This window comes from Rhinolophus ferrumequinum, chromosome 18 (assembly GCF_004115265.2).
Source record: "Rhinolophus ferrumequinum isolate MPI-CBG mRhiFer1 chromosome 18, mRhiFer1_v1.p, whole genome shotgun sequence".
Lineage (NCBI taxonomy): Eukaryota > Metazoa > Chordata > Mammalia > Chiroptera > Rhinolophidae > Rhinolophus > Rhinolophus ferrumequinum.
In genome coordinates, this window is record NC_046301.1 from 58815411 (window position 1) to 58839428 (window position 24018).

Genomic DNA, 24018 nt, shown 5'->3' on the forward strand with positions numbered 1-24018 from the left:
GCCCCCTCTGCTACGGACTGAATGTCTATGTCCCCCCAAAACGCAGATGAAACTTAACCCTTAATGCGGTCGTCTTAGGAGACGGGGCCTGTGGGAGGCGGTCGGGCCGTGAGGGTAGGGCCCTCGTGAGTTGGATCAGTGCCCCTCCAGCAGAGCTACCTGGCTCATCCACGTGTGGTCACAGCAAGAAGGCCGCCACCTGTGACCCGGAAGAGGACCCTCCCCAGAACCTGGCCACACAGGCAGCCTAACTTTGGACTCCCAGCCTCCAGAACCGTGAGAAACAAATGTCTGTTATTCTTAAGCCACCCAGCCAGTGGTGGTGGTAGAGAAACCCTAACGGACTGAGACCACCTCTCTTCAGTTCCTGGGAGAAGAGCAACTTTTTACAGCACCCACCAGAACGCACGTTTTTAGGGAAGGCCTCACCCAGCCAGGAAAGCACATGAATTTGCTTCTAAGAGCAGGGACAATGTGGCCACAGTGAACGCCGGCTCCTTTCCCCGGTGCGGGGTCAGGAAGGAGCCGCGTGGGCACCAGGCCTGCCCACCCGGTCAGGACTGACCTTCCGCGCTCTCTGCCTCGCGGCCTTGTGGTGGCAGCTGGGGGTCCTCCTCCTCATCCTCGGGGTCAGCTTCCTGCGGGGTCTCCTCCTTCACACTGCCACCAGCCTCCTCCAGGAGGGCTGCCCCTGCCGCCCCCTCCCCTGGTGACTTGGGGTCTTCTGCCTTGGGCTTCTTGGGCTGACTGCGTTTCCGGTGAGACCTAGAGAGGGAGAGTCGTCAGACAGGAGGTGAAACAGATGTGAGAAGCCCCCAGTCAGTGTACTCCACCTGGCAGAATGGAGTTCCCCGACGAGAGCTGGGGGACACGGGGGCCCGGTGGGGTGGCTCCTGGGGGCAAGGGTAGTAGAGGGAGAGAGGCCTGGGGGGGGAGGGCAGTGGGGATGATGGGGTCTTGTCAAGCTCGTGCTGATGACAGCTGGAGATGGGATGATGGGACAGGACCCTGGGCTCCAGGAGCCCCCGTGTGGTGGGGGCGGGAGGAGCGGGGAGTGTGACCGCGATGGAAACAGCAGCTTGTGGAAAATGCCTAGACGACAAACGAAACAAAAGGTACACTTACGACAGCCCCGGCTTTTTGCTCTGCTCTTTCTTCCTCTCTAGATTTGGTTTCCTCTCCTCCTCAGTCTTTTTCCAGTGTCTGCTTTCTTTCAGACTAATTTGTCTAGAATGTAAATGTCAGGGAGTTTTTCTCTAGGACGTGTGTTAACTCCCCAGGATGCCTCATCTAAGGGGCTTGTCTGGGGCACATGCTTCCGTCTGGCTCCCTGTGCTCCCTGCATTCCTCTCCACACTCCAGGCCCAGGGCGGCCCCTCCTCACCCCATCCCCAATGCCCGCCTCTGGGGCAGGGCCCAGGCTGAAGGGAAGGCATGTCTTCACACCCAACCTCGGCTCAGGGTGCAACAGTCCTAGGGACACAGGGGTGAACCTTGGACCCCAGTGAGAATTCAAGAGGAGACTCAGTGATGGCTTCTTAGTGAAGACGAGGGAGAACTGGGGTTAAAAAGGAAGAAAAGAAAGCGACGGAGTGGGCCTGCAGGTCAGCGGCTGGGGCACCTGCGGGGTTCTGGGAAACGGGGTCCAGGAGCCTTCCAGGAGGGGACAGAGAGGCTGATAGACTGACAGGAAGTGTGTGGTGCCCCAGGAGCTCAGGCAGAAGTGGGTATGTGAGGAGACCCAGCCCTGGGCAAGGCAATAACGCTTTCCAGGGAATGGGGGTGCCCCGTGGCCACAGGCTCCAGGCTTCGTGACCAGCCCCCACTAGCCTTTCGTCTCTCCCAGTCAGCAGCATTTCTGAGCGGTGCTAGCTACAGCTTCCTGCCACCCGTGAGTTCTCCATATGGCGCCAATGGGCTCAGACTCAGACGTGGGGGCCCTATGGGGGTCCTTGTGGCAACCACACTTCCAAGGACCAGTGGTCACCAAGGAGAAGCAGGGCTATCTGACTGGGACTGGGTGGGGGCTCAGGGAGGTCCTGAAGGCTCCCAACACCAGGACCCCCAACCCCCACCCGGGGTGCCTGCAGCAGCCAGACCTGACAGCTTCCTCACCGGCCCCCAGCCCACCCCTGCTCTCCACGATGGCTTCTGGGGCGCCCCTCCTAACCGTCCCCTAACACTAACCGCTGCTGGAATTCTCATGGCTCAGCTGCCTAACTCAAGGGCCCTGGCCTCTGCTGCTCCATCTCCCCTGAGCCCAGGCAACGCCCGGCAGGCACATGACAAGCCCCACTTGACATTTGCAGCATGAACCACCCCATGACCAGAGGCGAAAAGCAGGGAGCATTCCAGGAGGGGCATCATGGGCAGAGGCATGGCATCACACACAGCATGGCGTGCACGGGTCACTGGGAGAGGGGTGGCGCGGGGGCGGGAGGACAGGCGGGGCGGGGGGGACACAGGAGCTAGAGACTCAGGCCGCCCCGGGGACACTCCCCCACAACAGAGCCACCAGCGAATCCACACAGGGTAAGTTTGGGAAGTGCCGGCTGCGGCCCCTCCCAGGCAGACAGGCGGAGAGCCCCGGGATCTTGCAGGAGGGGCTTCTCTCCAAGTCTGGGAACGCTGCGGGGCTCCAGGGCCAGGCACCCAAAGCGAACCTTCACAATGACCCCCAGGAGCACCCAGTAGAGGGGTGTTCGTTCCCCTACTGCCAACTCACCTGGCCTTGGTTTCCTGCAGCTGCCCGGCCCCTCAGCCCCTCTTGCCCTCTTCCCACCAGAGCCCGGAACCAGCCCTGGAGTCCACTTCTGACCCTGCCCTGCCTGCTCCCAGGACTGTCCAAGGATGTCCCCACAGGGGGCCTCAGAGCCCAGGCTTTCCTCAGCTGCCAATGCTCCACTGGGCTCAGATCTCTGGGGCCCCCCAGCACCACTGGGCCTCCCCAATGCAGAGACTCCCAGAATGGGCAGAACTAGACAGACGGAGGCTGAGGACCACACACTACTACAGGGAGAAGGCAAGGTCAACATCGGCATGTAAAGAAACCCCTTTTGTGAGAACGTGAGTTGCGAGAGTAACAGAGAAAGATCTGTGGCCAATTTGCCTCCAAGTTTGGGGGAGGGGCGTCCATCGGGCACATCCTAACCCGCAGTCTGGTCACTCCCCAGACATGACACCAACCCACCAACCATCCTCTCTTTTAGCTGTTCCTGCTTGTAGTTACTTCCACATGTCTCCCCACGCTGCTTCCTTTTGTTTTTCTTTTTTTGGTTCTGGCTTCCTCGTTGAGTTACTGAGCTGCAGACACTTAGGTAGGGTGCAGCCATGCTTCCTGCATCCACACCCACCAGCTTCTCTCCCTGCATCTGCCACCATCTTCGGTTGTGGAATTCTGTATTTACATTGCTCCGACTCTGTAAATATTGCTCACCCAGGAGCAACTGAGCTGCTTGCATTGCATTCTTTGCTCACTCTTCCTGGAGTTAGTAACTGGCCCCTCGCAGATACTTGGCTTTCGTGGTTATCTCCAAGCTCTTGGCACGGTCTCCCTCGCAGGGTGTCACGGACTCCTCGATGACCTCCTTATCTTAAGACGGGCTTAGCCCCTCCTGGGTTGGATTAGCTTTCCTTGATCCCTCGTCTTTCCTGGCTGACGCCTTGTTCAGCTGGAGCACATCCTCCAGTAGCTTCCTCAGAAAGGAGGGAAGTCTGGGACTTTGCATGTCTAAAAAGATCTTTATTCCTCTCCCACGTCTGGCTGGTAACTTGGCGGGGTACATCCCGTACTTCTAGGCTGACAATGATTTATCTCCTGACTTGAAGGCCTTGTCCCTTTGTCTGTTAGACCAGTATTATGATCACTAAGTCCGGTGCCCTGCGGGTGTCTTCTTCTTTATGTTGACAAACTTCTTCATTCCAGAAGCTCTGGAGATCTTGTGTTTAAGCCAAGAGTTGTGGAATTGCAGAGTGGCCACGGTGTAATTTTCATCCTGTGCCAGACTTTTTAATCTGAAAATGCAAGTCTTTGGGTCCCAGGAAACAGTTTTCCTCTTTTCCTGAAAACTGGTAGAAGATGGAGTTCCTCCGTGGAGCCTCTGACCTGCTTTCCAGCTCGGTCTTTCTGTGTGGCACTTTACTGGGTCCCCCCAAGCTGTCTGCCAACTCATCTCTTACGCTTTCTCTGCTCTCATTTTAAGTGTCCAAGAGCCATCTCTTTCCTAAATGTTTCTTTTTTACACCAACAAATTCTTCTATCAGAAATGCACAGGCCATCCTCCCTCTGAGAGGAATGTGGAAGTTTTCTTCTGCTCACACATCGTCTCTTTCTGTGGAGTTCCTCTTTTCCTTTTAGTTTGAGAAGCTTCTCTGCTTTTCGCTCTGGGAGTTTCCTCAGAGGTTTAGAGACCGCTGGCTGAGTTGTGCAGGGGACTAAGAAGGTTGGTGGTGGCTGTTCATGTGCGAGCAGGGCTTGTTAAAGGGAGTGAACCTCGATATTGGGATCTGTAGAGTTGTTCTGCTGGGCCACTCTGTGACCTGGACAGCACCCTCACAGTCTCTGGCCTCGGGGCTGGGGGTCCATGGGGCTCACAGCCAGGCTCCCACCATCCGAACCTCATCCTGCCCCTCTCTCCTGCCCAGAACCACCCAGGTTCAACCTCACCAGGCAGCAGGGAGATGGTGGGGGCAGGGAGGCCATGAGCCCAGCAATTCCTCACGCCTGCCTCCAGCCCACGTCGTCTCAGAACCCCAGGCCTTTCCAGAGTTCCTCAGCACGAACCAGCCGCCCCGTCTACAGGCCCATGGACTTGAGTTTTCCCTGTGTTTCCAAGTCAGGTATTGCCTGCCCTTCTTTCCTTCTTTTCAAAGCTTGCTGCTGCTATTCAGCTGCCACGGTCCCCTCTCCCGTTCTCTGTCACTCCTTTTTGGTCATTTAGTGGCATTTCAGGGCACAGGTCAGGATAGTGATAAACACACACTTTACTTGTCAGGTTCAACTAGATGTCACTTGGTTAAGTTTATACAAACCAAATACTAGGACCAAATCCAAATACATATAAGAATATTTCCAGGATAGAAGCAGGGGTCCTTGGACCCCAGACGGCAGGAGAGGCAGAGTGGGGGGCTCACTGGGCCACTGCCCCATGCAGTGGGCTCAGAGTGGCTCTGGGTCTGGTCACCGAGGGGCCCAGAGCACACAGCCCCTCTACACCCTAAGGCAGGGTTGGCAGCTCTCACAGAACCAACTGTTGCCCAGGACTTCTGACTCTACAGGAGGAATTCAGGGCAGCCAAGGTGGCAGGTGCCAGCACAGTCCCTGGGTCCAGGAGCAGGGGCTGTGAGCGATGCACCCCGGGCCTGTCCCCCTTGTGGAGCCCCAGGACACGAGCCCCCTTTCCTCCCAGTGCTTCACACCCCCACAGATAATTAGGTGTGTGGTGTTTAGAGACCTTTGCTGTGGAGAAATTGCACAGCGTGCTCTGGGGAAGAACCGTTTAGGAAACATTCAGTAAGTCACCAGGGCAACAAGCTCCTTGCCGGGCAGGCCCCACGAGTCACAGGGTCCACCTGTGAGCGGCCAGGAGCTGAGTCTGTGGGGAAAGGCTCAGGACCTTGGCGGGGCCAGGGCGGCCCTGGCAGGAGTGGGGTCAGAGGTTCAGTGGTGTTCAGTCTGGCTTGGGGCCCTGAGTGGGGTCAGGAGACATCAAAGAGGACACAGGCACTGCTCCTGTCCCTTCGTTTCCATGGTGATCCACGGGCAGTGGGGGATAGGTGGTTTGGGTAGGTGAGCAGGGCCGAAGGCTCTTGGCCACGCTCAGCTGATGGCCTCCCAGGTGGGCAGCTGGAGGCCAGGACCAGTGGAGCCCGCAGGAGCTGGGGTGGGCCGGGACCCATGGGCCCCGGTGAGGAAGCACGTTTCCTCTCCATCCTCCCTGCATGAGTGTGGCAATGGCAGCTCGTTTCTCGAGCTCTCATTAGAAACAAAGAGGATGCGAGAGAAAAGGCAGTCTGCACACGGAGAAGGTCTGTGGGTAGGAACCGGAGGAGGGGAGCCTGACGTAGACCGGCTGGGGCACAGTGCCACACTCCATGGTGGCCTGTGCTGCTAAGCAGGGTCCCACCTGGTGCTGAGGGCCGAAGGGCTACACAGCAAGGAGCACAAAGGTCCCAGCTTTGTGCCCTGTCTGTCGTGGGGTGGGGTCAGTAGTCCTGACAAGATTGAAGCACAGAAGATAAATCCACGGGAGGGCAACAAGAGCCCAGCAGATCATTTTCTCCCAGCGGGACCCACACCTGGCCTCTGCTCCAAGATGACATGTGGGGTGCAGTGTGGGGGGCTGTCAGGAAGGCTGGACAGTCATGGGGTGAGGGTGGGACCTCGCTGAGCAGGTCTGAGCAGGGACCAGGGAGAAGCTGCAGGTCCCAGGGGATGAAGAGAGGCTGCATGGGGAGAGGAGAGGGCAGGGGGACAGCAGACAGTCACAGCATCTGTCTACGGACACTGGGTGGTGTCTAGGGACATCTGTGGTTGTCACGACTGGGGAAGCTCCTGGCATTGAGTTGGTGGGGGCAGGAATGCTGCTCAGCACCCCACTGTGCTCAGGACCAGCTCCCACAGAACCAGCTCCCACCAGCCACCCTAGTGTCCACGTGTGGGGGAGGGGGAGCAGGGAGGAGGAGTACAGCACGCTGGTCTAGGAGCCAGATCTGCCCCTATGCCTATCTATCGAGCACAGGTCACTGTTCCCCCACAACGAACTCTGAGGCTCAGGGTAGCCCCCCTCAGCGGAGACCAGGCACAGCTGGGCAGGGGCAGGACAGCCACGTGGAGCGGGCACGGGGCCAGGAGAGAAAGGCACAGGCAATTCTGAGTCACTGATAATCGAGCAGGGGGGCTTTCAAACATAAGTCCCCCAAGTCAACCTTTTCAGAGAAAGCCCCCCCACCATGACTTAAAGGGAATCAACCTTATTTTACATACTGAAGGCTTTAAAGAAAATTATATCCTTGGGAACACGACTTAATTTGTTATTCAGTCCCACTGTCGGAATATTACAGCTCCCCAGGTCGGAAGCAAGGGAGGGAGAGGCAGGAGAGAAACGCTCCAGAAAGGAACAGAGCGTGACAAGCGGCCGGGAACCCTCCAGTGAGGGCCGGCTGGGCTGGGGGCGGGGGGTGAGGGGGCGGCGGGCGGGGCGGGGGCTGTGGGGCAGCTTCCTCTGCGTACAGACGGTCCCAGCTAGGGCGAGCTCGGCAGCAGCTGGGTCCCTGGCCCTCCAATGCCATCCATTTCTGGAGTGTGCCGCCTGTTTATTGGCAGTCTGCTCTGTTGACCAATTAGCCTAAGCCACAGCCAATTAGCCATTATGCAAATGCTGCACCTCGTCTCGTCTCGCTCTGTTCAGCAAGCGTGCCCTGCTGGGAAAGCTGCTGCCACCACGCGGCCTCACAGAGAAGTGGCTTTTCTTGAGGACACACAGGAGAGCGGGAATCAAAAGGACAGACAACAAAAGAAATCAGAAAAGAGAAACTCACCTTCAGGCGGGCTGTCAGGAACAGATGTGAAAGCATTCTGGGCTGACAGAACATTCTCAAAGAGAGAGGCCGAGGGGTGGGGAAAACCTGTGGGTGAGGCCGAGACTGCCCCAGATTCGTGATTCACAGACGGACACATTGAAAACCAGAACAGCCCTGTCGGGGGAGAAGGTTCTCGACCAGGTGTGACCGCTCGTCAGGATGATTTTTCCCAGAAAGAGTTCCAAGGGTGTTTCTGCAGACTGTGAGAGTGCCACCAACGGGGCACTTGCGAGCGCCCACCCCCCCAGGAGCCAGGCCCTGGGTCCAGCTGTGCATCACCAGTGGGGTCAAGAGAAGCTGGAAGTGACCGAGCGGCTGCAGATGGAAAACCTCACCGGAGGATGGGATCTACCCACTGCCTGTTTAGGTACGTCCCACAGACTAAGAGCGGTGTTTCCGTTTTTAAATGGTTCGAAAGTTAAAAGAATAATAACATTTTGTGGCACCTGAAAATGATACAAAATTCCCACTTCAGTGTCCACAAATAAAGTTTTATTGGGGCATGCCACGCTGTTTACTGAATGTGCACTGCCTTGCGGCATTCACGGAGTTGAGTGGTCGTGACCGAGACCACCTGGTCGGCTACGCTGCAAACAGCGGCGCTCTGGCCCACCCCTCCCCACCGCAGCGTACACCCAGGCCCAGCGAGGACTTGCTGAAGGTCCCTTGGGCACCAAAAAGGAATCCATTAGAACTCTGTGCGAGCAGCTCAGAGCCCTCAAAGCCTGGACATTTCCCAGAGAAGGAGCAAAATGAGGCCTGACGCTTCTGGGGCTGCCAGGCACCACGGGGGCACAGCGCTCCCTGGCATCTCACCCCCGACAGGAAGTCGATTTCCTCCTCTGCCCAGACCTGCCACCCATGTCCCCATGGCCTTGACGTCGGAGCCAGCAGGGTGCAGCCACTTCACCGTCTCCTCCCCCGCAAGACTCAGGCACGCGGGTGGGCAGCCACCATGCTGTCCTGGAAGGCAGGGGTCATGAGGGGCTTCCTGAGACAGAATGGGGGTGCTAAAGGAGGTCCTTGAGGGACGTTACCTCTGTGACAGCAGATGTGAGCATTACGTTATTGGAAATGCCCAAACACGCAACCAGACAAGAAAGGGGAGGGGCCAGCACACAGACCGAGGGCCAGGCTGCCCCGTGCCCCGTGACTCCAGCATGGGACGTGCCATTGCTAGAGCCAAGAAGGGGCCCAGCAGCCCCTACACAGAGACACAAGGCTCTCGTACCCAGGGTCGCGAGTAGAAGAGCGAGGACAGCAGACACCACCTGCCTGGAAGCCCACTGACCGCGCACGGGAGAAAGGTGGGGCCTGAGAAATACGCACACACACTGCCCCAGAAGCAGCAAGAAAGGGAAGGGGAAGTGGAGGAAGAGAAGGAGAGAGGAAAGGGGGGGGCAGCCTGCAGCACCCAGCCAGTGGGGAGCGGCTGGTGGGGGTCCCTTACGGGGTCACCAGCAGAGCCGGGCACAGCGAGGCTCCTGGGCGACTCACCTGCGGAGGAGCTTGGCTTTGAGTGAGGTCCGGGAGGTGCTCCAGGAGCTGAGCTCGGGGCTGCTGAGGGCCGTGGGCCTGGTGTGGTCCAGCACCGTGAGGTCCTTGCCTTGCTTCCACAGCTCGTAGCGCTCCGGCTGCAGGATGCGCACGAAGACGTCCATGGAGATCTTGACCATGTCCTTCCGGCATGTGCACTGCGGGAGGCGGGAGACACGTCTGAGCCCGCGGGCGAGCCACCCCACTGAGACAGAAGCTACAACTTCTTCACGAGACAGGAAATGGCGCCTTCCTGCTCCAAGTGGAAGGCTCCCAAAAGTCCTCTTCTGAGCTGTACCCCCCAGTATGAGCCTTTGGTCCACCCCACTGGGGTCACTACCACCTGGCACATGGTGCCGAGAAATGAGCTCGAGGACCAGCAGTCCTGAGAGCCTGCGCAGGAGCGAGAGGCCTCACGGGGCTGAGTTCCGGCTGCTTCTTGTCAGCTCAAACCAAACCTCCCATCAGACACAGCAGTGAATCCAAGGGGTAAAAAGAGGGAAAACTTGTCAGTCCCGAAGACTACGAAGGAAACTAAGGTGATTTCCAGAAGGTATGTCACACACCCCTGCTCGGAGTCCCTGGCTCGCAGGGTTCGAGAGAGGAAGCCGAGGACCTAGGAGGCTCAGCAACTTGCCCCAGGGGGGCCAGAATTGGACTGAAAGTGGCCTAGTGAGGAAAGGAGCTGGAACACCGTGTACCAGAGAACAGACACTGCCCTGGATAGTGTATTTGTGTGTGTGTGGGGGGGGGTCCCCTGCGTCTGGGAGCTTCAAGCAAGGAGCAAACATGTGAAACGAGGATAGACTGAAACAGGATCCCTGTTATGCTCTGAGCACCACCCCTTCAACAAACCACATGCTCCCAAAGCCCCTCTCTCCACGTCACAGCATCAGGGTGGCCCCCAGGGCTGGGCACTGTACAGGAGGCATCGCAAGTATCCCGGAAACATGGAGTTGTGGGCCAGAGAAGCCAGTCAAGGATCCCGGATGTAGGACCCGACAGGGAGCCCTCGGTCAGTGGGAAGAACCCAGGAGGCCCTGGTCTCCCACTTACCTGGGGGAAAAGGCCAAGATTGGGCTGGAAGAGCATCATAGTGCGAGAGGGAGGGGAACCTCTGGTCCAGGGCACGGGTGGCAAATTCCATGAAGGGCCAAACAATAAGCTTCACGGGCCACACAGTCTCTGTCACAACCTTTCAACTCTGCCCTGTAACTGGGCAGCATCACAGATGCTACATAAACGAATGGGCATGGCTGTGTACCAGTAAACCTTCATTTACAAAAACAGGCCGAGGCTTGGCTTTGGCATAGGTGGTAGTTTGCCGGCTTCTGGGCTAGGTTCCAGAGGACAGAGCAGCCCCTGGAAAGGGAGGCAGACTTCTGGAAGAGGAGCCTCCACAGGGATGGCTGAAGCTATGTGGAAGCTGTGGGAGGGGCGGGGGGCGGGGCGTACAGAAGACGAGGGGTCCTCAGGACTGGACTTGACCCTAGGGCGCTGCACTTGCCTCCCTCTAAAGTGGCTAGAGTCCTTGCCTTTTGACTCTTTCAGGGGACACACATACCTGGGGACACCCCTGTCCTGACAGCTGTGACGGGAGGTCTTGGGGCAGCTGCCCCTCAGGGACATGCCTGGGGGCCACCTGCATTGCAGCCCCTGCAGCTTGGACTCCACCTGCCCCCCCGGGAACTCTGGTGGCCACTCTATCTGCCTCCCTGTCAAACAAACAGGCTCCGAAGCAGCTCATTTCCAAACCCGTGGCGAAAGTCTCATTTCCGATTTAAATGCACATCTCGTCCTCCTTTGACAACCTTCGCGCTGTCACTGCCACTTTCTCAATGGAAATGAAGGAAACAGAAAGGAAAAGCCTTAATTAAATGCGGCAATTATGTACCTTGCCCTGCCAAGCCTTCCAAACGTCCCTCAATTTGCTCGGGAAACAGTGAAGTATTTATGACCCCAATTCAGAGGCAGCTGCGGGTAGGGATGCAGGAGAGGCTGCGAAAAATGTCCCGGGTATTTCCTGCAGCCCCGGCACCCTCCACCCTCCCCGCTGCCAGCCTGGATGCAGGGGCTTGGACGCGGGGACAGCAATGACAAGACCGCGAGCGAGAGGGAATATTTATGACCAAGCAATTCCCAGCAAACGCAATTCATTTAATGAAAAACTGCGCAGCCCAGAAAGGCTGGCCGTGTAATCTGGCTGCGGAGCGGTGGGAGCGCAGATGGTGCCCGAGTTTTGGATTCCTGGCTGGGCCTCGGCCTCCCCGGCGTCACCATCAACAGCAGCTTAAGGGATTTGTATTGAGTGGCTCTGCAATTGCTTTTCCTTAAGTAATTAAAAAAAGCACCTGTGTGAGCCTGCGGAGAGGGCACGTGGACAGGTGCCATGGAGCCACCTGCCCTGCTTGGTGGCCTAGAGCCCAGCCCTCACCCCCTCGTCAGGCCAGGACTAAGCCACTGGGGACAGCCACCCTCATGTCTGTGCGGGTTCTGGCGGGGGTGGGCTTTGTCATGTGTGGGGGGATGAAGATTTGGGGAACATGGGCACCCAGGGAGGAGACAGTGGGGACGAGGCAAGGCCCTGTGGGTGCGAGGGGTAAGGAGTGCCAGCCTCCCAGGTTTAGGACACAGTGACAGTCACCTCCGTGGGCTGAGCAGCTGAGCTCAGGGGTGCAGGCACTGCAGACCCATTGCCGTTTTCTGCCTGAGAGTTTGGGAGAGGAAACTGCTAAGGTCACTTTCCGGGGCTGCCCACGGCAGAGCCCGAAACAGCTCCCCCCATGGCCATCAGCTGTTTTCGGGCCAAGTGCATAGCGGACTGTCAGGTGCTGCTGTTTCATTTCAGGAGGCCCAGAAGCATGCACGGAGCACCTCCCCTCTGCAGAGGCCGGCCTGGAGGGGCTTCAAGCAGGCTGTAGGCCAGAGGCTGGTGGCGGAGACCTCAGGGCAGCCATGCAGCTGCACCCAGGGAGGGAACTGAGGCTGAGAGAAAATCGCACTGTCTGTTTTCATTAACAAGGCCCCAGATCGTCCTCCCCTTCCCGCCCATCTGGCTCCCAAAACTTCTGGGACAGGCGTTTTCGTAAGGAACTGCTGGAGTGACGAGCTGACAGTTTCTGCTGCTCTCATTCCAGCTCCTCTACTTGGCGGTCCCCCGCCTCAGCACAGCGACAGGGACAGAGTATGCCCTCCAAGGGAGTTTGACCGTGTCATTAGTTTCTGATAGAGAAGTAGGGCACAATTGGGGGCGGGGGAGGTCTAAGGGACCCCCTGCAGTCCTGAGTACGCTCCAGGGCTCTCTGTACCCTGGCGGAGGCATAAAGCACTCAGCCACCAGAACCGTGAGGGGCGGGGCCTCCCACTCTGAGAGCCACGAGGTAATGAGGCCGCAGAACAGCACGGGGTCCTGCTCATTATCAGCCAGGGCCCAGTGGCTGGTTCCATTAGTGCTCAGTGGGGCATATGGGGACACGTGAAGGAGTAAAGGCAAGAGGCAGGGAGGCGGGGGTGCAGAGGCATGGCCTGGGTCCCACCACCAGCCCCTACAGATGGTCTGTTGCTAGACAAGCTGCGTTATCAGTGGGTCCCCGTCCTAGGCCTGCTTTGGGCCTTGAGGTCAGCCTCCTGTCCACAGGTTGGGCCTATCTACGGAGGGCTCAGCCCCCCAATCCCACTGTCCTCCACCCCATTCCTGGGCACAGAACCTGTGGCCCCTCCCAGTTCACCAGTGATGCCAAGCTGCCAGCATAGTGAAGAAGCACGATTTGGGCTGAGGCTGAGTGGGTTCCCCTCTCAGCTCCCCCCAACACTCGTGAGCAGAAACTGGCTCTCAGACGGCTCCTGACATCGAGAGAGGCCTGACAGCCTGCAAAGTGTGCCTCAAAGAGCCCTTGACGGCGCCAGCACCACTGTTCCAGGGGCTGCCTGCGCCAGTTTAATTAATCAGTGGAAGGCATTCAATGGCGCTCCCCGAACGCAGGAGGAACCAGGGCTGTTTCAAGTGACAGCAGAGAAAAGCCACAGCTCTGCTCCCTGCACACTCCCTCAGAGGAGGAGGGACAGGACTGCCTTAGCCACCATCCCCCCACATGTCCCCCAGCAAGGCTAAGCTGCTGGAGACAGCACACGCCAGCTGCCAGCTGGACAGAGCCTTGGAGCCTCGCAGCTCTGACGAGCCCTGGACAAAATGAAGAACGCAGCTCCTTTCTCACTTGAGGCAAGTGCGGCCCTCACCTCCCCTTCGTAGGGATCTTGCCCAAGGAAGTGAGAAATCCAGACAAAGCCATTCTCTGCTTCATTACTGACAGAAACACACACACACACACACACACATACACACACACACACACACACACATGCCACAGTTCGTGTTCAATCGTGGACAGATTAGATGAACGATAAATCTGTCCAACGGCACCATTTAAATAACACATTCTCAGGATGGATCTGTTATCTGAAGAAATACAAAATGCACAGTCAAGAATAGAGCAAAGCCCCAATTATGAGCAAAAATCTTTAGAAAAAGCCAAGGATATTCATTGAACACCAACTATGGTTCTTTCGATTGTGGTTTGCCACCTGTTTTTGTAAATGAAGTTTTATTGACACACGGTCCTGTCCACGGTGGCACTGGTGCTGCTACAGCAAAGCTGAGCAGTCACATGGAGACTGTATGGCCCGCAAATCTCCAAATATTCACTATCTGGTCCTTTACAGAAAGTTTGCCGAAACTTGATTTAAGTCATAAAATAATTTTTACAGGTTACTCTGAGGACTCAGGACCTTGGTGGTGAACTTCCCTCCCACATGCCAACTTCAGTGAACTGTGTGAGTGACGACAGACATGTGCTATGCACTGAGTTGTGTCCCTCCCAAATTCTATGTTGAAGCCCTGGGCCCTGAGGTGACTATATCTGCAGACGGGCATTCGGTGATAGTTCAAGTTAAATGAGGTCATAAGGGTGGGGTCTGGATCCTATAGGACTAGTGTCCTTGTAAGAGGAAGACGAGACCCCAAATCTCTCAGCATGTGAGGACAGCAATATGCCAGCCGTATGCAACCCGAGTAGTGGGTCCTCAGCAGAACCCAGCGATGCTGGCACCCTGCTCTTGGGCTTCCCTCTCCCAAACTGAGAAAAAAAAATGTCTGTTGTTTAAGCCGGCCAGTCTCTGGTATTATAGTTGGTTAGAGCAGCCTGAGTTGACCGAGACAGGTGTCCTCGTGGGAACTTACTGCAGTCCTGTTTTTGACCACGCATGGTGGGCTGCACACTACCTGCCATCTGCTTCCAGAATCCAACTCTCATTAGGTACCAGGAAGCACCTACAGTCCGATGCCCAGAGGCCCGGCCTAGCGCTCCACCTCTCTGGGCCACCTGCCCCTTGTACCTGCAGCCTGAGCTGGCCACTCACAGTGGGGAACACACCCCAGAGCCCAAAAGGCCAGCGGCACTTCACCCACCCCTGGGCCCAGACTGCGTCTCAAACAGGACCTGGGGGCCCAATGGGACCTGCCCCATGCTGTCCAGGGGGGTCACAGGTGCCCCTCCTAGCAGAGGAGCCAACTCCTAATCCAAGCTACATGTTTCAGACCCTCTCCCTGAGACTGCCCTAGGGTTTTCTGTGTTAATGGACTCAGGCACTCATAAATGGAAAAGCACAGGAACCAAGGTCCCTGAAATGACATGTTGGGGAAGAAGGGGTCAGGCCCTCGGTCACCCTGGTTTACTGAACGGTACCGTGCCAAGGCCTACAGCAGGAGGGCAAAACCAGCCAAGGCCTTCACGATGGGCTTTTATTTTTCCATCTTTTGTGGTGGTGGGTGCTACACCTACATGCAGTATCATTTGTATGTAGCTAAGGGACACGTCTAAGATGAGGTCCAAGCGATAGGCTTGGCTTCTGGAGCCTTCAGAATAGTCCGACTCGGAGTGGAAGCAATTTCCCAAGGTTTCAGATGTTTAAAAAGAAAGGCACTGATCTTAGATTAGATTCTGCAATTGAGGCCATAAAAACCCAGAGCAAAATGGTTTCCAACTTTTAGCTCAAAATGAGTCCCATCTCCCACGTCGGAACTATTACAGGCTCTGAACTAATCAGGCTGAATTGATGCGGCTGCACAGCGCTGGGCCTGCCCCGCGGCAGCTGCCAGGGAAACTGGAGGGCCGGGGCCACAGGTCAGAGGAGGGCCCCTCCACTCAGGGCCACCTGACGCTCCCCTGGGTGCCGGGACGGAGCACCTCCCGTGCCCTCTCCTCCTGCCACTTCGGTTATCGGCACCCCGGCCCAGACGAGGCCTAGGGGAGGGTCCCTTCTCTTGCCTTCTCGCCCACCCTGTAACTGAGGCTCACGGACTCACCAGGGTCCCCCAGAACCCTGGGATGCATGTGTCTAGCTCCGTTCCGCAGGGGGAGGAGATGGGGGGACAGGACAAGCACACAGAGGAGGGGAGGGAAAAGAGTGGGAAGGGAGGTGACAGGGAAGTGACAGGGAGGAGACGGAAGGGACATGGAGGGGATGGGGCGACAGAGAGGGTTCGGCGGGGCTGGGGCCTCACAGGGCAGAAACCCCTGCCACCAGGGCTCGGCTCATTCCTACACAGGGTGCCCCTAACACGAAGCCCTGTCGCATAAGCACCAGCTTACGTGACCACAGCGGCTCAAACCCATACGAAAGGCTGGCGATCGTGAGAGAGCCGGCCAAAGGCTCAACGAGACGCACGCTTGTCACTTCCAAATGATAAACGATGAGTTACAACCACCGAGTCGAGGGGCCCTGGGCCTAATGTGAGCGCCGAGCCAGGAGCAGGGAGGCTGTCACCCTGTGTCAGAAGACTGACACGTCAAACAGCCTGACACTCGTGCGAGGGTCTCCCAGGACCAACTGCTAAATTCGAGGAAAATGAGAAAACAGGGTAGTGTGGAGGTTTGCCGCTGGTTATCAGAGCAGGGCCCTGAGCGGAGACCAATAGATTTCTCCTTTCCAAAGCATGAAAAATAGAAATCAGAATGTCGTCGGTCTCAGGGCTGGTGGCCCGTGGGGCCCAGGAGTGCTTGGCTGGAGCTGTCTCGCCTGCAGAGGGCAGGCTCAGAGGGCCCTTGGCACCAGGCTCCCCATGCGTAGGGCACATGGCAGGACGCCTCCCGCAGGCTCGGCCACCAGCACAAAACCCTGGCCCCCACTGGGGACGCCACTGCGGGGTGGTAACTGAGGGCGGGCCGCCTGAACTCCACCTCTCCCTAAGTCCGAAAGCAAAATAAATTTAACCTTTTCACAGGAATGAATGTGAATGCCCAACACAGCCCAGAGGATCCTACCACTTGGCATTTCCATGGCGCCAGGCGTGCCAAGCACCGCCCCATGGCTCGCAGGCCGCTACCCCACAAGCGGGCGTCAGTCAGCAGGCAGCACGGGACAGGGCACCCTGGCTCTGCGGGAGAGAGCCATGCGGTTGGCCTGCAGGTGGAAGGGGTGGCAGAAGCCCCTCATCCTGGCCCTACACCCATCCGTTCCCTTCCCGCCTCCCCAAACCTTCCTCTAGGGGTGCCAAGCTCCACACTCCCCTCCTCTCCAGCTTTGGTCCTTGGCAGCACTAAGTCACCCAGGCCCTAATGGCTAGTCACCCCAGTAAAGGCAGACGTGTCATTGCAGGACGGACAGCAATCAAAGGCACGCCACACGCTCCTCGTTGGGAGCTTTCAGGGTCTGTTCCAGGCTCCTCGGGACACGTGGGCAGGCTGGAAAATGACTGATGAGCCTGGTATAAAGTAATGAGGCTGGGCTGTGCCTTGCAGCCCCAGGGTCTTATCTGCCACATTCCCCGATTTACACAGCACCAAGCTTTAATCAGAGGCCACCTCTTTTTAACAGATTGAATAGACATTCAAGTTTGCTCATATAAAGTAGCAAAGTGGGAGAGAGGAGACTCTGTAATCGGCTTAAAGAGAAATTATTAAACGTGGTTCAATGAAATCATTAACCCAAACAGCATCTGACCACAGGGACCCACTTATTTTCTCGTCCAAGCAGCAGCGCCAACTCTGGCCCTACGTCAGGAGCCAGGCGGGACACGCAGGGCTACGTGGGGCACAGAGGGCAGTTCAATAGCCACTGGCCACTGACAAATGTGTGCCCAAGCCTGCCTTGCAGTGCACGTCCTCAGGAGCGGCAAACCCCATGTGGGGAGGGCCAGGTCAGGCATGAGCCAGTCTTCCAGGTGACAACTCACTGTCACGTGCAGGGCCACACGTGCAAACCCAAAGGCCCCTCCACCCCATCAGCACCTCCTGGCCCTGGCCCACCAAGCTGCAGAGCCCGTGCCACCTCCACTTGGGCGCCCTCGCTGAGCTGCCCGAGAGGATGGCTAATGCCTGCATCTGTGTTCCATGTGGTCGCCACCATCCTACGTGGCTCTTAACTAGAACTCGCTGATGCGACCCAGGCGCAGAATGTTTTTTACTTCATTGTAATTAATTTACAGTGAAATGGCCACATAGCCAGTGGCTTCATGGTGGACAGTGCGGCCTTGGCACTGGTCCTTCCTTCTCTGTCTGCTCACTACATGGTCCTCCCTGTGCCCAGATGCTCGGCCGGCCTGCTCCCTGGCATCCCGCACGTCCCTACCGCTCAGCCCACACCGCCCCTCCTCTCCACCCCGGCAGTTCGCCTCCTTGCTCTCTTACCCCCACAATCTTTGAGTTTTCTGTTCCTTGGTCTGGAATGCTTTCCCCCCGTGCTCCCCAGGCTTACAGGGCTGAAGAGTGCTCCCCAATTCACGCCTACCAGGGACCTCGGAATGGGACCTGATTTCAAAATAGGACTTTTGACGATCTAATTGGTTAAGGTGAGGTCCTGGATTAGGGTGGGTCCTAAATCCCATGACTGGTATCCTTATGAGAGAGAGAAACAGACAGGCACACAGGGAGACGCCACGTGATGACTGAAGCAGAGATTAGAGAGATGTGTCCACAAGCCAAGGGACACCAGTGATTGCCAGCCACCCGCAGAAGCTGGGAGATGGAGGCCCTCCCTGGAGTCATCAGAGGGAGAGTGTCCCTGCTGACTCCTTGGAGAGGTGAGGACAGGGAGAGGCCACTGCTCTTGCCAAGTCCCCGTCTATGGCATTTTGCGATGGTGGCCTCGGGACACAAATATACCAGGATCCGGCTGCAACATCAACGTGAAGTGCACCTTCTCCAAGAAGCACCCCGTCTGGCTGCCGCTGCCCTGCCCCGCCCCTTTGCTTGTGGCAGATGCTCTAGTGTCAGAAATCTGTCCGGCATTCTTATCTCTTGTCCGTCTCCTCCCTGCAGCTTGCCGGTCTCATTCCATCTCCTGGCAGCCGAGCAGTGACTTGCAGGTGCCGGCCAAGGCGGGTGACAAACACGTCCCTCGGGGAATGACTGGGTGGGAGTGGGGTGTGTCCCTGGCACTTCAGACCACAAAGTGTTAACCAACCAAAGATGGGGAGCAGAAACCCAGCCGGGGAGGTGGCATCTGCTCTGAGGGCCCACAGACGCGGCCCCCTGTTTCTGATGCAATTACCAGCACTGCAGCGAGCAGACAACAAACCAGTTCATTAGGAAATCCACTGGAAACTCTCGGAAGCGCTTCATAAACAAAACAATTAGGCGCAGGGCTCCCAGGGCTCCCTTGGTCCTTGGCTCCAGGGCCTGCTTCCCGCCGCTCCTGATGGCCAGCCCCAGACAGCCAGGGACCTGGCAAGGTCTTGAGGACCTTCGACTGACGCTGCCCCCTAGGACGCCAGAGCCCCAAAGTCACCTTGTTCCCATTCTACCTAAAAGAAGCCTCATCTGTGTGTCACTGTCAGCCTCCCCAGCGTCCGAAGGTGTGACTTCTGCCCATGAGAACCTATCCCCTTCCTCTTATGCTGCCCTACCCTAGGGAGGGAAGGTTCTTAGATGGACAGCTGAGAAGGTCCTCCTGCCTATCTGTGACCGCCCCCCACGTCCCCTTCTGCACAGATAACAATGACGACCACAACAATAATAATGAACTCAGAGCACTCTGTGCCAGGCACTTCCCCAGGGTGTGCCCCTAACACTTCCAACAGCTCCTGCCTGCTCTAGTCCAGAACAGAGCCAGGCTGAGTGCCCCAACGCCAGCCCTCAGCCCCTCTTCATCCTCGAGCTCCCCCTTTTCCCTCTCCCTCTGCTTCTCCAGGCTCCCTTGCCACCACTGCGAGGGGAGCAGGCCTCATAACAAACTTCATCCCCACGGCACTTACCATGGCCAAGAAACAAACTGTCCCTAGCAGGAAGGCAGGCAAGCCCGTGGACAGAGGGGTGGAGGCTGCCCGAGGAGGCGGAACAGGTGGGCCCTACCCGGGCTCTTCCCAGACCACACCTTCATCTAGAAAAGGCGTCAACTTCCCCCTTTGGGCCAGAGGTGGCCACTGTCCCCCAGAGCTCACCTGCTAGTAGCACCAAGGAGGCCTGGGCAGCGAAGAGGAGGATGAGGGAAGAGAAACGTGCTCATCCAGGAGCCTTGCAAGCCCAGGGGGTCTCTCACCTTTCGACTCTGCCCCCAGGGGACACTGGGCAACGTGTGGGGAGATCTGTGGTTGTCACAACTGGGGGTGCTTCTGGCATCAAGTGGGTGGCGAACTGAGTAGCACCCCACAGTGCCCAGGACGCCCCCATAGAGTGTGACCCGGCCCTAATGTCAGCAGTGCCGAGGGGGAGAGACCTGGTCTGCAGATTTGAATCTCAGACTCCCAGTTCTACCAGGAAAAGCTGCAAAGCCACTATGACAAGGGGTGGCAGGCCCACCAACGTGAGCGAGCCATACCCCGGCCAGCATCCTTCTCCCAGTGCCATGTGGCCACATGCCTGCCAGCGGGCTGGCAGCCAGCGCTGGAGAAGCGCTGGGAGACAGGAAGTGGTACTTGGGAGGAGTGGGCAGCACCTTCCGAGGGCCCGGTGGCCCCCACCCCAGCAAGACGTGTGGATTTCCCAAACCCACCTGCGGAGCCAGTGGGAAGCCTGCACACAACTGCCCGTAACCTGCAGACAACCTGGGCATGGGGACAGCAGCAGCAGGAGAGAGAAAGGATTGGGACGTTTGTCTCTCACCCACCAGAGCTGCCAAGGCCCCAGGAGGACAAGGGGAAGAGCACAGGCCTGTCGGCCGAGCAGGCATGGAGACCTCAGGGAAGCAGACACCCATGCTCTTCAGGACTCAAACCACCGTGAACGGAACTAAGAGAAGCCAGGGAGCGCGCAAGAGGAGGCCGAGGCTGGTGTGTTCACCGAGGGGGCGGGGAGCGGGTGGGGGCCGCAATTACACTTGTGGCTCTGCAACGCCTTCCTGCCTAAATGAGTTTGAAGCTTGGCGCGGCGGAAGTGTGCTGGAGGAGGGAGCATATGGAGGAGCAGCAGTCCCCTGCAGACTCAGCCTGGGCCCCTGTGCTCCCCCGAGCCCTCCCAGCCCTGGCAACAGGGAGGGAGGTGCTGAAAATGAAGGGGGCCACAGACCCCTAGCTTGAGCCCCACCAGCGCTAGGCCGGGGCAGCAGGCCTCAGAACCCCCAGAACGAGAAAAGGTGCTTTACAAGGGAACCCACGCCGAGCCGGTGGGGGGCCATGAAGGAGTCCCCCAGACCAATCCTCATGTGTGTTGTCACTAGGGGTGGCACTGCTCCTTGCTAGGGGCAGAAAAACCTTCCTCTCTTGTGTAGAAAACAGATACACAGATAGCACGCAAGCCGATATACAGCACACCTGCAGTGTTAAAACGGGGCAATTAGGAAGAACAGTGTAAAAGGGCTTGGGGGAGGGGGTGGCAACAATAGAAAAGGCTGAGAAGTCCTTCTGGACCAGGGCGCTGACTTGGAGCTCCTCTGCCCCCAGGGGACACAGGGCAATGTCTGGGACAGCTGTGCTTGTGGCACTGGGGGTCCTGGCATTGAATGGGTGAGGCCAGAGCTTCTGCTCAGCACCCCACACTGCCCAAGACGCCCCCACAGAGAACAATTGGACCTGCTGTCACAGGAGAAGGAGACCCTGCCTGAGGTCCATCCTTCTAGCTGGGATCACAGCTGCTCTGGGTGGTCGCTCCAGAACATGGGAGTTTACTCCAACACTAAGCAGAGCAGGGAAGGGGAGTGACAGCCCTGAGGCCAGCCTCAGGGTCCCCCCTGCAGTCTCAGCTCTGGCCCTCCCTGCACCACTGTGCAGTTACAACACCCTGAGCTTCCGAGGGAACGCGCTTCAAGCTGCCATCAGGGACAGGGTGACAGGAAGCTCCGGGGAAGGAACGAGCGGAAACATATTTCACATGGCAATTGGCTGCGGACCCCTTACACCCGGCAGCCCAGCCCCACAAATCAGAGCGTCAGCGGGGTGCACAAGCACGAGTGGGTGCAGCAGCCCCTCGGGTGTGGCCCCCAGCACATGCCCTTGGGCTCCAGGTTCAAGCCCGGAGCAGGCGGCATCATTACCAAACAGAAGGCACGCACGCATTCTTGGAGGCAGCAGAAACAATTTGGTTCACATTTTACAAGTGATTCAGTTGATCTACCCCAGGTTGGGGTTTCAGGGACTGGAGGGACATGGGGGCCACCGCCAGAAGCCTCTCCCGTCCTCCATCCTCAGCAGAAGCTCCCCCTGCTCGATGCCTCTGGGGGAGCCCACATTCCCAGGGAGGTTGAGCACTCGACAGGCGGTGCCCAGACAGCTGGCGGAAAACCAGTTAAGTGCAGCCCGCTCCCAGTCGTGCAGACCAGGGTTTAAATCTCTCTCGCTCTGTTTAATCCGCAGTCAACTCCTGTGCTTGGAGAGGCGGCTGGGACACCAGCCTGCCCTCCGCGGAGAGGAGGCCTTGTCAGGCTTCGCCCAGCACCACCCACCACGGGAGCAGGCTGGGCCACGCCGAGCTAATCCAACTTGGCGTGCAGCCTTGTAGGACTAATTCGAGTTCAGACCTAAAAAGGCTGGTGCGTGCACATTTCATTTTTCCCGAGTGAGATTGGAGCATCCCTTTGATCTCCCCATTGGTAATCCCACCACAAAGCTTGCTGTCAGAGCGTGTGCCGGAGAATTCTGTTCTTCAAACCAGCAGCGGCCCCCAGAGACTGCTCCGGACACCTGCCAGGAGGAGGCCACCGAGACACGAGGGCAGAGAGGGTATCTCGGGGACCCCGCACAAGTACAGGCCTCCTGTGGGGTGAGGGACACAGAGGAGGGTCGAGGACGGTCAGTGTCTGCCCTCCTTGCTGCCATGACCTTGGCAAAGATCTCTTGCCCTCTCTCTGGTCCTCGCAAGGTAGAGTCAGAGTTTGATGCACGTTGGTGACATCAGTGAGGCTGGAGAGAGAGAGACGGAGAGATACAGAGAAAGAGGGAGAGAAGGAGAGAGAGAAGGAGAGGAGAGGGCAGAGAGAGAGAGAGAGAGAGAGAGAGAAAGAGAGAGAGAGAGAAAGAGAAAGTGCGCGCGCTCTCACCACCCAGGAAACGTTGCTCTGAGGAAAGGGACCATCAGAATAAAACAAAAGCAGCAGCATGTGAGCACGGGCACGCGTGGTGATGAGTGTGGCTGGTTCAGGGACACGTCTGCCGCCTGCTCTGACCTCGGCCCTATGGAGTCCCAGGGCCCCAGGCTCTGCACTCTCACCCTCTCCCGGCTTGCTCTGGGACATCTCCTAAGCACAGAGCAGGTGCTCAGGGGGCTGGGTTTGCGTGTGACATTCTGTTCCCCTCTCTCCAGGCCTGCGCCCTGCCTCTGGGCCCCCTCCCCAGTTCCTCTCAGCAGGGCGGGGGAAGGAAGTAGTAGGGCTGGGAGCAGCGATGCCTGGCCTTGCTACTGGTTCCTCATGGCTTTGGTTTACTTGGTCTTTAATTCCCATTTTACAAACAAACCAACAAACCACCACTAAGATAATGACGACAACAAAACTCTTTCACCTCGAGGGGCTGTGGGGGTTTCTGGGGGAAGTACGCAGCAGGAAGGACCAAGATCACTTCCTCCCCTAAAGCTACACTTCGTTTTTAAAAAAAGTTGTAGAAAAAGACATATTAAGTTAGTGTACGTTTTTTGTTTGTTTTCCCCCTCCCCTGGCCCCCAAGTCCGATTTAAGCCGTTGTTCTCAATCTAGTTGTGGGGGACGCAGCTCACTGGCCCATGTGGGAATCGAACCGGTGACCTTGGCATTAGGAGCACAGCGCTGTAACCACCTGAGCCACCCGGCCGCCCCCGAGTGTATGTTTTTAAGGCATGCCAAACTCCACCACACAGAGCTAACATCTACCGACATGTGGGCAAATTCTGCTTACACACACACACACCAAATGGTATTGCATTTCATGGTCCAAAACCTATTTATTCATTCAAAGTGACATATCCATCGCTCCACATCCATAAACACCACGAGCCCATTTTCCTGGCTGCATCATATTCCACTGGTTCACCCAATCTGGTCACAGAGACAAACTTTCCACTGTTGTAACTACTGATGCGATGAGGAGCCTTGGGCAAGAAACCACCGTACACTTGCTGAGAGGAAGTACAGCTACATCAAAGGAGACGCACCTACAGCTGACAGCAGACGCCCTCAGGAAGCTGCCCCCTAGGGTTCACCGCAGCCCCCCACTGGGTCAGGGCTCCAAGCCCGCAGCCCCCGGGGCCTCCCGGTTCTAAACACCTTTCCCAATCGCACAGGTAAACAGAAAAGATCGCCCTGGTGTTCAGTCGGCCTCCTATGTAACCGTAACCGACGCTCCAGTGTTTGTGGAATACAGTAGTCTGCTCCGTACGCCGGCACCGCTCGCAGACCTGCCCACACCATGCGTACCGACTGTGAGCTGCTTAGCATCTGTGGCCCATTTTTATACTGGGTTATCTTTCTCGGTCTGATAAGAACTATTTTGGATGGTGGGATTTA

General features: G+C 57.5%; 1 protein-coding gene across 3 annotated transcripts in view; it reads right to left on the reverse strand.

Annotated features, from left to right (window-relative positions):
- The window catches only part of KDM4B (lysine demethylase 4B), a 93729-nt gene that overhangs the window by 20026 nt on the left and 49685 nt on the right, over positions 1-24018 (reverse strand). The window contains exons 8-10 of one of the 3 annotated variants that reach the window (XM_033134158.1): positions 9079-9275; positions 1126-1227; positions 566-765 (exon numbers count right to left, since the gene is read on the reverse strand). In XM_033134158.1, the coding sequence (XP_032990049.1) occupies positions 566-765; positions 1126-1227; positions 9079-9275 (499 nt within the window). Of the gene's footprint in view, positions 1-565; positions 766-1125; positions 1228-8074; positions 8545-9078; positions 9276-24018 lie in introns of those variants that run through there. The other 2 variants (XM_033134159.1, XM_033134160.1) reach the window with 2 other exon arrangements.